This window comes from Oenanthe melanoleuca, chromosome 8 (assembly GCF_029582105.1).
Source record: "Oenanthe melanoleuca isolate GR-GAL-2019-014 chromosome 8, OMel1.0, whole genome shotgun sequence".
Classification (NCBI taxonomy): Eukaryota; Metazoa; Chordata; class Aves; order Passeriformes; family Muscicapidae; genus Oenanthe; species Oenanthe melanoleuca.
This window is the reverse complement of record NC_079342.1, coordinates 21,777,416-21,789,150: the sequence shown is the minus strand read 5'-3', so window position 1 is coordinate 21,789,150 and position 11,735 is coordinate 21,777,416. Positions and strand designations below refer to the sequence as shown.

The 11,735-nt window shown below is 42.2% G+C and overlaps 1 protein-coding gene across 3 annotated transcripts in view; it reads left to right on the top strand.

Moving 5' to 3' along the window:
• The first annotated feature begins 1,833 nt into the window (after positions 1-1,833).
• Positions 1,834-11,735, top strand: part of TUT4 (terminal uridylyl transferase 4) — a 44,207-nt gene continuing 34,305 nt past the window's right edge. For 2 of the 3 annotated variants that reach the window (XM_056498226.1, XM_056498224.1), the window contains exons 1-2: positions 1,834-1,957; positions 10,052-10,725. In XM_056498226.1, coding sequence (XP_056354201.1) covers positions 10,164-10,725 — 562 coding nt within the window. In that variant the 5' untranslated portion in view covers positions 1,834-1,957; positions 10,052-10,163. The remainder of the gene's footprint in view (positions 1,958-10,051; positions 10,726-11,735) is intronic. The other variant, XM_056498225.1, reaches the window with a different exon arrangement.

Genomic DNA, 11,735 nt, shown 5'->3' with positions numbered 1-11,735 from the left:
AATTAGCAATTCTTTAAATAATGGCCCATTGGCAGTAGAACTCTGCTTCCTCTTTCAGTGCCATGTTTCTATACTGCTCTCTGCAATAAAACATTCTTTAACATCAGCAAAGAAGGAGGCATTGTTCCTGAACACAGAGAAAGAGACTATATCAAAGACTGTTGGCTTTATAATGGTGCAAGTTTTCTGAGCCAAACTGCACTACCAGTTCATATTAAAGTCTATCCAACTATTTGAAGGAAATATGCCAGTCAGGTTTGCAAACTGGCGTGTGTTTGCTCACTAGCATGTCTCAATGTTGATCTAGGAGGCCTGTATCCAGCAGCAAGTATAATCTAGTTATTTCTGCAATTTACTCTTTGGCCTACTAAACCTAATAAAAATCTTTGTCAAATAGATTGGAATAGGCTGGAAATACCACTCAGTTAACCTCAGCTGTCTTCATGGCAGCACTGCTGTTTCTGTTGCTGCTGCCCTGGACTGGCCCATGTCCCTAAAGGTGAATCCCATGAGCAATACCCTGAGATAATCAGCCCTAATTTTGTAAAGCATGAACTTCAAGTGAACCAAAAAAAGAAAACCCAACCAAAAACCAAACCAGGTTACCTCTAAGGATTATGCTGACTTAACTATATATTCAGAAGTATGCCTTGTTAGTATTTATAGAATCCTGTATTACAGATTTTGCAACTTTTGTTTGCCTACACAGATTCCCTGAGGTGGTGTTTCCAGCACTACTATTCATATTACTTTTAATCACTTCCTTTGAACCCCTTTCTTAGTTCAACACTGATCTTTAACGTGCCTTGTTTTCCTGGAAAGGCCTCCTTAGCCTGGGCTAGGAAGTGCCAACAACATGGCACTTCACTGCCAAAAAAGGGGTAGTACTGGATCACAGAGGGATTTGCCTCAGACATGCACTTGCCAGTGCCTTTAGGTCACTGTCCAGCACTGCCAAGAGCCGGCAGGCTGGCTCTTCTCCCCGGAGACCTGCGGATCTGCCAGCAGACGTGCTGGCCAAGCCACTGTCCCTGCCTGCTGCCTGGGCCAGCTTCATAGCCAAGGTCAGGGATCCTGGAGTCATTTCCCCAGGTCCTCGGAGCACACTTACCCTTCTCCACCGAGCAAGGAGGGGGAGAAGCCCTGGAGAAGCGGGGATCAAGTCTCGGGCTCCACAGGGCCTGGGAGCAGATGCCTCACAGCCCTCCTGACAGGAGGGTGCAGTGAGAAGGGGCCGGCCCCTGCTGCCGTGCCTGCAGGGAGAGGACCAGAGGAAATGGTTCTATGCTGAGACAGGGGAGATTCATATTAGATACTAAGAAAAATAATTCCTCCCCGTTATGGTGGTCAGGCATTGAATAGGCTGCCCTTTGGAATCCCCATCCCTGGAGGTGCTCGGGAGGCGTTCGGACGCGGCGCTGGGTGCTGTGGTTTTAGTGGCTGTGGGGACACAGTGGCAGCGCTGGGTGCACGGTTGGACCGGCTGATCTTAAAGGTCTCTTCCAACCTTGCTGATTCTATGCGTAAGAAGCGGCCTGGGAAGAGAAACAAGGGGGAAAACGAGGATGGCTGTTGAGGTGGTAATTAAGAAAAAAAAAATGCTGCTAATTCCCTCATCCCATGTTGCCGCTGTGGCACTGAGGGAGGGAGGCCCTGAACGCCGGGGGAGACGGGGAGAGGGCGCGTCGGCCCCTCAGCAAGGGAGAGGTTCTGAGGCACGGAGGGCTCCCGGGCAGGGCCGGGGCTCTCGGGCACCGTGCCCGAGCTCGGTCCCCGCCGCCGCCGCCGCCCCGCAGCGCCGCCGCCCTCGGGGCGCTCCCGCCCGCCTTCGCCCCACAATGCACCGCGCCGCTGACATGGCGGCCGGGCCGGACTGAGCCGCCGCCGTCGGGGCCTGCAGCAGCCGCAGCCGGGCATGGCGGGGGCGCCGCGCCGGCTCCGCTAGCGCCGCACACAGGTACCGGGGCCCGGGGGCTCCCCGCACCCGGGGGCGGCGACCCGGGGGGAGGCGGGCTCTGGGGGTCCTGTCCGCGCCGGCGCCCCCCGCCCCAGCCCTTCCCCGCCTCGACGGCCCGCCGCGGCCTCGGGCCCCGCGCCCGGGCGAGGGGAAGCACCGGGGGCCGCGGCGCGGGGGCCGCCCCAAGGTCAGCGGGGGGCCGGGCCGCCCCCGGGGGCGCATCCGGACCGGAGCTGGTGCGGGCGGGTCGTTGTTCGCATACCCTGTGGAATTCAGTAATGCGGGGGGAAGAGACCCCCGCAGTCGGCGAGGCCGTGGGGAAATGCCCCGTGTGCGGGGCTGCCCTCGAGAGCCGAGCCCGCTCCGCCGTGAGAGGTTCTCCTTTCCGTGGATTACGATCTGCCTGGAGTGACACCCAGGCATCCCTTCGCCGACGTGGTTGTGCTCTTTTGTTGGCTTATTTTGTATACAAATACAGCTGAACGACTTTGCTGCTTTTGCAATGTGTTGCAATTTGCCAATTGGCTGAATGTGTCATATTACCTGAGGCCTCCTGGCTTTTAAGGTTGTTTCTGGGTATATTACAGGAGGATGAGCTCTAACACACCGAGAAACAATATAATCGGATTTAAACTAAGGTAGAGATTAGTACATTAAAAAGATAGTTGTATCTAAGTATGGATCTAATTTTTTTTTTTAATATCCACGCCACCTTCACGTCACTTGGCTTCCTGAGCATCGTGCCCTGGATTCAGGGGTCGTTACATTTGCTTGAAAATAGAGGATGCATGTTGTTTATGGTTTTGACTTCGCTCCCGGTTTCAGTGGTTGCTTTTTGGATAGTCTGACCCCAGATAGTTATGACATAATTATTTCCGTGACAAGAAAAGTAAGCCAGCCATGGAACTATGACTTAATTACAGTACCTGGCAGAAGATGCTATATTAGGAGTAAGAGGTCTCTTTTACAAATACCAATTTTGCAATGAGCTTTTTTTAATCATTTTTCTACTTAACTTTAGTGGAAACCTTCATAAAATTAATTTTGTGATAAAATTACCTTTTCCCAGAACATATACTGAGATATGTTCCCAGAAGATAGACGCAGAGGGATCAGGAAGTTCCTCCTGTGTTCTGTTCTTGCACAGAGGACAGCTGGGACTTTCTTCTCATACCTCAGCTTGCAGTGGTAAAGAAACTGTTGGATGCCACGGGACACCTGCACTGTGCAGGGCATTTATCCAGTTCTTTTTCTGAAGGGAGTTGCTGCAATGGGCAGAAAGAAAGGGGGGCAGGATTTCCCTCTGTCGTACTTGGAAGCAAGATATTCCTGAGAAGCTCGTCTTAACTGTCTTGTGGATCTGCTTGTCAGTCATGGTTCAGGATTGTTGTATTCATGTTCATACCATAAGGCAGCTTGACTGAGAGTATATTCTGTGTTCAAGTTGCAATCCTGGCTTTTTAAACTTTACAAAGCGTTTGTTTATTTTTGTCACTATTTTAGTGAAATAATGCAAAATTGGTATTGACTTGTACTGAGAACTCATAGAAAGAAGGATCCTGCAGTTTGCTTAGTGGGTTAATTTGCAGTGGAAGTCAACATTTGTGGTGCTTTTGGCACATTAAGATTATTTTGTATATTGCTTGATAAATTGTTTATCTTAGAAGTACAAAAGACCTTTTTGTAATTTTGTAACAATGCATATGAATTTAATTTTTACTCTTTTTTTTTTTATTTTCACAGAAATGCATGTGTATTCATATTGTATCCTTGGTTTGTAATTTTGGATCTTTGGAAAAAACCCAGTTTATCAGATGTTCTTAAATTTTATTTTCATTTCTGTTGATGCATGAAATACTACTGCCAGAAAGAAGTAACTTTCAGATTTTAGTTTTTGGTGTCAGCAAAGCTTGACACGGGAGTCTGGAGCCAGTTTTGTGTTACAAACAATTGTGACTCAGTCCACCGAGTGTGGCTGTGTACTTGACAGCTTTCCTGAAGTCGTGATTTTCAGCTTGTTTCTTCCAGTAGGGAAAGTGCTGGATGCTGGTGAATAAGGATACTGGTACAAGATCTGTTTGCTTTCACTGTGGTTTGTGAGCTGGTTTGCAGCTGATATGAAGCAGTTCAAAGAGCATCCCTTCCTCAAGGATTCCAGTTTGGGTGAAGGGCTCACTGTTGCTTAAATACAAGATCCAGATAAGCTTCTATGCCACAATACATGCTGATGTGTTGTCATTTAGCATAGCACTGAGCATAAGTGGAGGTTAAGATCAAGGTGAAAAAGTTGTTTTCTGTGTGTGGCTGCCATTTAAACTATTTTTTTTTGGGGATTCTGGAAGCCTCTGAAAGGCTCTAAACCAGTGCAGTGCTTTATTGTGCTTTCCCAGCCTCCTCATGGGAACTTGGACTGATATTGTCTGTGTTTTTGAAGTTAAGAGCTCCCTTGTATTGGTTCCTGCTCCTCTCTCAGCAGGAATGGTGCAGCATATGGGGAGATTTGGGGCAGGAGCCGCCCCTCTTGCAGCTTCAGAGTTTGCTGCAGGTGGGTCTGATGTGGAACCAAAATGTACAAAAGCATGAGGAGCCTGTATGAAATAGAGAGGTAGGGAAGACTGTTGTAACACAGCTGGTGTGACAGAGAGGATGGCTTTTCCCAGCTTGGCACGGGAGGCAGCAGCAGTAGTAGGGTCAGAAAGAGGTAGTTCATGGCATTGGGTGACGTTAGATTTTCTCACCTTCTCAGTGAGTCATACTGTGCTGTAGAAAAAACAATGAGTCAATGCAGAGTAATCTGTAACAAGCATATCCCTTATGGATCTCTCATCCAGCAGATTTTGCTCACTTCATAATTTAATTGTAAGATTTTTGCACCTACATATGTTACTAAGTTTTTTTATCAGCCAAACCCTTTCTTGTTACTTCCTTTATTCAGCAGTACTTTTGTAAATCAGAAATCATCCTGTTACAGTGTTTCATATTTTTACATGTGTATATATACACAGTTATTTATCTAATGATGACTCCTTAGAAGTTTTCAGTCTTCCATATTGTAAATACAACATCAGAGCTTCCTATCTTAACTAAGCCCAGTGTGCCTGTTTTGTTGCATCCTTGATTTGTGTGTTAAAAGTTCATGTGCACGGTGCTGACTTCCTTCTGGGTAGATTTTGGCAGTATTACTAGGATAAATTCTATAACCTGTGGTAGGAGGGAATTCTGGAACACTATGTAACACTTATGTTTGTTACTAAGAATATCGATGGGTTTAGGGCTGGTGGAGTCTGAAGCGCTTTAGTGGCCAGTAATCTCTGATAGTTTTAGTTTTAAGCACTTTGGAAAAACATTGAGCATGGGTAGTAGTTTGTACTAAGTTATGTCTAGTTAATCATAAACAAACATAAATGTGTGATAATTTTTTTAAACTATTGACAAAGAACATCAGACAGTTTTGAATGATTTATAGAAGTTTTTAGACAGAAAAAAGGACCTAAGGCTGTAAACAATCAGAAAAGATCCCCCCCCACCCCAGCACATTAGGGGTGTCTGTAGACATCACCTGTGCTGCACTCTGAGCAGAGTGCAGAAGACAACCTTTCCTATTGTTCCTGACTGTGGCTGTAACCTTTGTTTGCAGAATTTCCTTTTATTTTTGTTGAGGAAGTTCAGCTGGGCTGTATTGGTAATGAGGCGAGGGGGGCACTGAGGTTAATCACCCCACTTACTGTTGGAAGGCTGGCTGGGAGATTTGAGCTTAAGGACAATCATAATGGGAGAGATAAAAGCAGGTCTTGGATAAAATACAAGTTGCCCTATCTCAAAGGAGGGAATGCTTTATAGAAAGAGGGTGATAACACTAATGTTTGCAGTACTTTCTGTGTTTATATTTTGTCTAGTACTCCCCAGGGAAACAAAACTTACAAGCTTTACAACTCTTTCTTTTTAGTTGCCTTTCTACACTCTAGTCTCTACTTTTGGACATTTCAGCCAGTTGGGGCCACATTTGAAATCATATTTGAAGTAATGTCAAGGGGTCATTGAGTTTCCGTGTGTTTTCTGGAACAATTATGGCTCAGCAGAGGAGAGGTCTCTGCTGAGGGGGAAGCTGGAGGAAGTTCCATTTCCTTGTAGGGAGTAGCTACAAACCAGACAGGGCTCCAGCACGTCTGCCCTGTTTGCCCAAGGGGCTGTGATCGAGAGTGTGACAGAGAAGCACAAAATGAGTGTGTAGGAAACCAGGTAAAGTCAGTTCTGCCGCTAATGAAATGATTAAAAAAAGTTTTGCAAAAGAGCAACTCAGAATGCAAGAGCTCACAGTTTAACTTGGCCTTCATCTTTGAAGAGGCCCTGTTATGTCAAAGTCTGACCCAAAATGTATGTGTTTGAGGGAGCTGAATACAGTGGAGCAACTTTGAGCAGAAGAAGTGGTAGAAGAGGTAGAAATACCTTCTTGAAAGTGTTTTGGTGGTTTTCTTATTCCCCCTTTTTGGAAGTAAGCCTTTCTCTGACTCTTTGCAATTCAAATGCATGTTTTCTAATGCTAGTCTGCAAGGTGGAGGAAACAAAAGAAACTGGCAGAAATGAAAGTGAAACATTCTCGTTTCTTTGTTTCGAGAGCCTAAAATGAATTCTAACCAAAGCTGATTTTAAACATTTTTGATTTGGTTGCTGTAGGTATGTATAGATTTTTATACTTTTCTGGAGTTTAAAATCAGATGGTATCTTGTCTGACCTCAAGCTGTTGTATTTCAGCCAGATTATTTTTCTAAAAAGAGCCAACAGCTGAGCTAGAACTTGGAGGAGTAACTGGCACTGTATACTCAGAAAGCAGGAGAAACTGAGTCCCTTGTAACACTGGGATATTGAATAAATAAAATATGCTGCAATGGTTTCAACAGGTTAATCATACCCCACTTTGCAGACGCAGGCAAAATGCTCTAGTTTTGTTGCCATCCTGGCTGGGAGAAAATTCTCCTTTGATTTGAGGTCTGGCAATTTGGTATGAGTCTGAGCTTGTGAATAAGATGTGCCATCCAGGTTTCTACAAAGATGCCACCTCAGCACTGATTCATTCCAGTGTTTTGTTTCCAACCAAGTTTTTTTTTTTTTTTTAGAGGCACTCCTTTGCCTCTCCCCGTTTCCATCTCTCCCTCTGTCATATGTAGATGGCCAGTATCTGACAGAGGATGATCTTTTTGTGCCTATCCTGGGTTCAGGAAAGGTCTCTTTGTTTCTCATACTAAGTTTTATTAGTTGCTTTATTTTGCAGTTTGTTGTTAGATGGTAATTTGGTTGCTATTGAATATGTTGCAGAAGTTTAAAATATTTTGTATTTGCAAAATCATTTCAGTATTAAAGAGAAAAAGGAAAGAAAAAGAAATTCCAAAGTTCAACAACATTATTATTGCACTTGCATTTCAGATTCTGCATTTCATTGTGGAACTCCTTTTTTTTTTTTTTGTACAGAGTATTCTTGTCTTATGAAATGTCATGACCTCTCTTTATTCATATTTCTTAGGAATAAAGACTATGTCTGTTTTTTAACATTATCTACTTACATTTGATTACATTTTTGATATGTGACACTATCACAGTACTCAATTCACTAGCTGGGTTCTAGTTTTTACTAGTGGTTTCTTTAGTTACTTTTTCTCATCACATTTGTACATTTGATTAAAGATTATATATTCTCTTTGAGTATATAATTGTGTATTTAATTGAATTGATGAGATCAAACAATTTGAATAATTTTTGCAGATCTTTTTAAAACCTACTTTCAAAATTTGACTCTAACAGCGCGACACATACAAAAACAAAATGCAGCCCCACTTTTCCTCCAATGCTGGAGTTTCACAGTAGCTTTGATCTGGAAGCGGTGCCAACAGGAGTTGTCCCCACCCTACGAGCTGTTTGTTATTTCCAGGAGTGCTCCTCCTCCTGCTGCCTGCTGCCAGCTTGGTGTTGAGCTGGATTGGTTTTCCGGTTTGGTTGCCCAAGGGGGAGCAGCCCGGCGGTGCCCGGCCCGGGGAAGGGCGGTGTTGCTGCGGCTGGAGCTGGGTCTGCCCTGCGCCGTTTCCCCCAGCCTGGAGCTGGGCTCGCTGTGCTCCCGTCCGCAGCTGAACGGGGGAATCGCTGGGTGCCTTTGTGCTTTGCCTTTGTTGCTTGGTTTGGGGAGTTTTTCCTCTCCTCTTCAGGTTGAGCAAGTAAAGCATGATGAGTTTCGAATTTGAAAAATCATGCTCCCGTTACTCTTCTGGTTACATGAAATTGAAACCCAAACCCACTGTAGAGTTTAAACACGGTGATGTGTCCAGAGCTGTAACAGTTCAGTCTCTAGAACAGAGCTATGTACTGTGCTCAGGGGCTGGAGAAACTTGAATTTAGCCAACCTGGAGGGAACCTGGGCTCTCCTTACCACCCCGAGGCTTCAGCACTGCTGGTACAGCTGGGCAGGAGTTCCTGCTGCTTTTTGATTAGAATTGCTATGGGAAAGACTGGCTACAATACAAAGGCAAATGCTATTTAGTCTTTGTAATTTTTGATCTAGAAGTAAGAACCAGGTGCAATCAGTGTTTAATAGATAATAGTTGCAATATTGAATGTATTTGTGAGATAGAGTACTTAGCCATTAGAACAAATTTAGGAATGGATATTTTTTTTCTTCAGGTTTTATATTTTACTAAAGAATGTGATGCTAACAGCATCTTCAGGAAAATTCCTGTGGGTTTTGTTTGTTTGTTTGATTTTTCACTTTTGAAAGATATGTATTTTCAATTATATCTTAAGACTTAGAGACTTAAGATAACCTTTTTTAGTATATGCTTTGTGTCCTGAAGTATTTTTTGATTTGTGTCTCATTAAAATGAGATGGTAACTGTATTATATAGCCTGAAAAAATAGAGTGTACTTTATATTGATAATATTCAGAGAGGTTGGTTTTAATGTGTTTGTTTTGTTTTGTTTTGTTTGTTTTTAAGCAGACGTTTTAATCTGACCCTTCATTCTGATTCTTGTTTTTAAAGTACAAAAGTAGCTGTAATTTATAGACTTTTCTATAATTTCTTTTCTTCACTATATGATAAATGATGGATTCTCTAAAACCCAGAAATTTCCATAGGTCATGCATTTACCTGGCAAATATGCAGCTGGACAGGAAAGAGAGAAACTCTGCACTCCATATTTTGCTACAGTTACAAAAATAGTTTTCTTCTTTGTGTAATGCTTCATTCCCATAGTTTTCAATTGCTGTCTGAATGTTGGTATAAAAAAAACCTCCAAGTTCTTGTTGCAGATTCTTGCCTTCATTTTCTGTATTATTAAAACTGATTCCTTACAAACAGATTCACTTGTGCTGAACTGCCTTCCACTGGAAACACTACCTTTGAGTTGTCTCCAACATAAATCTCAGATGAACATATACCACCTATAGGCCTGAGGTTTAGATGAGGAAAGTTAACCTGCAGCTTAACAAAATATTTACTATTTGTGAGGGTTTTATTTCTAAGCAAAATCTTACTTAATTGCTGACAGTTAATTTATATGAGAATAGGAGGTGCAGGTGATCGGTCAGGTTTATTATTAATACTTTGAGCTATATCTCTAAATGCTTTATAAAATCAGTTAATAAAGTAAGCTTGCTTGCTGGAAACTGAATTAGTTTTCTCTAGTGGCTAATTTGAGCTGTGTGCTTATTGAGTGGTATTTTTTAGATGTGTTAATTTTTAATTTTTTTTCCCAGTGTAGTTGCAGACATCTTGGTTCTTGTTTTTGTTCAGAAAGCCAGAAATAGGAAGGAAAGAAAAAAGCAAGCTGTTGGCAAGTTTATCACTGAGTGGTTTTTAGCATGTTCTGCCATTTTTTGTCTCTTCATAGCCCTCCTCTTTTAAATACAAATCAAAATTATCAACATTTTAATGAGTTTTACTTTAATATTGGAGTGTATTGTGGAAATGCACTTTTGCCTATGGGGGAATATATTTCCTATTATAATTTGCATTAACACCTTCCTTTAGAGATATTTATTTAATGTGCTGTCTACATAGAGATTTAGTCTTTTTCCTTCATTTTAAAAATGTCTTATGATTGTTTCTTCAGTAGACAATCAGCTACGATCCTTGCCTGCACAGAGGATTTAAAATCAACTGCAAGTTGCTGAAGAATTGCACTTCAAGTGGTCTCAAGACAGGAGAAGCAGGTCTTCACTATAATGGAAGAGGCCAAGAGCTCAAAGAATGGAAATCATGACCCAAGGAAGTCTGTCCGTCTTGTCTGTGAGGAAGGCAAAACAGTCAAAGTTACAATTAATCAAAATTATAAATATAATAGAAATGACAAATCTGTGAAGGATGTTGGGAGAAGTTCTCCAAGTGGGAATAGCAGCAGAAAAAGTAAACAAAATGATGTTTGTTCTGAAAAACAAGGAGAAAATAAATCATGCAAAGTAAATAGTTGTATTCCTGGAACTAAAGATTTGGGATCAAATGTTCAGGATCGAAGTCATGGAAAAACAAAAAAATTTTCTAATTTATCATCAGCAATGGAAAACCTGAAACAGACAAAAGCCCAGCCAGTGGTAGAAAATGCTCCAGGCTCCCATGTTGCAGGGAATGGGGTCAGTATGGAAAGCTTAGCAGCTACTCAGAAAGGGAAACTGGTGCTGGAAAATCCAGTGGGAGTTCATACTTTGAAGACTAGTGTTGATCAGGCTGGTGATCCTGGTAAGACTGCTGCAGATCAAAGAAAAATGGAACACAAACCTGATGACTTCAGTGAGTATTAGTTAACACTGCCTTATTCCATTTTGTTCTGGTGCAATTGCTGATAGTCTAAAATAGACTTTGAAATGTTTCTGTTCGTGTTATTTTTTTCACATGTACAAAGTTGCTGGTTGCATTTAGAGAGAACATGATGTTAATACAAGCATATTGCTGAGAGAACAAGAGATTATGATAATAGCTGTCTTTCTTTTCTTACGCCTAAGACCTAAACAGTTTTGTAAGCTACTTAGTGTGCGTGGGTTTTAGGCAATTTTGTGAATATAGTGTCTTATGAAGGGGGAACCCTTTCTAATATCACTACCACTTAAGGAAATGCCGGTTATTACTGGTTTTCTGAAAGATCAGGGGAAAAATGGGCAAGAAAAGTTCTTATTATAGGTAGAGGGGAAATATTTTACTTCTTTTCTGTTGTGCTCTTTTTGTTACTAAAAACGTTTAGAGTAGGCTTTGGCAGGTGGCTTTTTGATTTAGGGAGCTCTGGAATACCAGTCATCCATCAGCAGTACCCTTATGAGTGTGCATTTCTTACACATATTTTTCAATGTCAGAATTAAATATATTGATCAAGCTTTGTCTCACCAGGATAACTAATTCCGTAGCTCAGGATTTGTCACACTTCTTTAGAATGTATTCTTTTCTTTAATGAAAATGCTGTTTTAAGATGCCAGCCAGTGTAGACCTTCTGTTTAAAGTATTTCCCACAGCTACAGCAGTTACTTGTATGGAAATACAAGGAAAATAATGAAATGTGTGGTTTTTTAGCTGTCTTAATGTTTAACAGGAAAAACAAGCTTAAGTGGCAGCATCCTGTGATCAGGCAGCTCTTTGTAGACCACCATTATGTACTGTGGGGACCATCTGTCTCTGAGAAACCAGGACTTGAAAACTTACTCAGCTTTGATTCCTTGCTAGTCTGGGGGCACCAATCTCCTTTGAAAGGAAAGAAAAAGGAAAAGACAAGACAAAGCACAAGTGACCCTCACTTTTGCTTATGTAAAAGG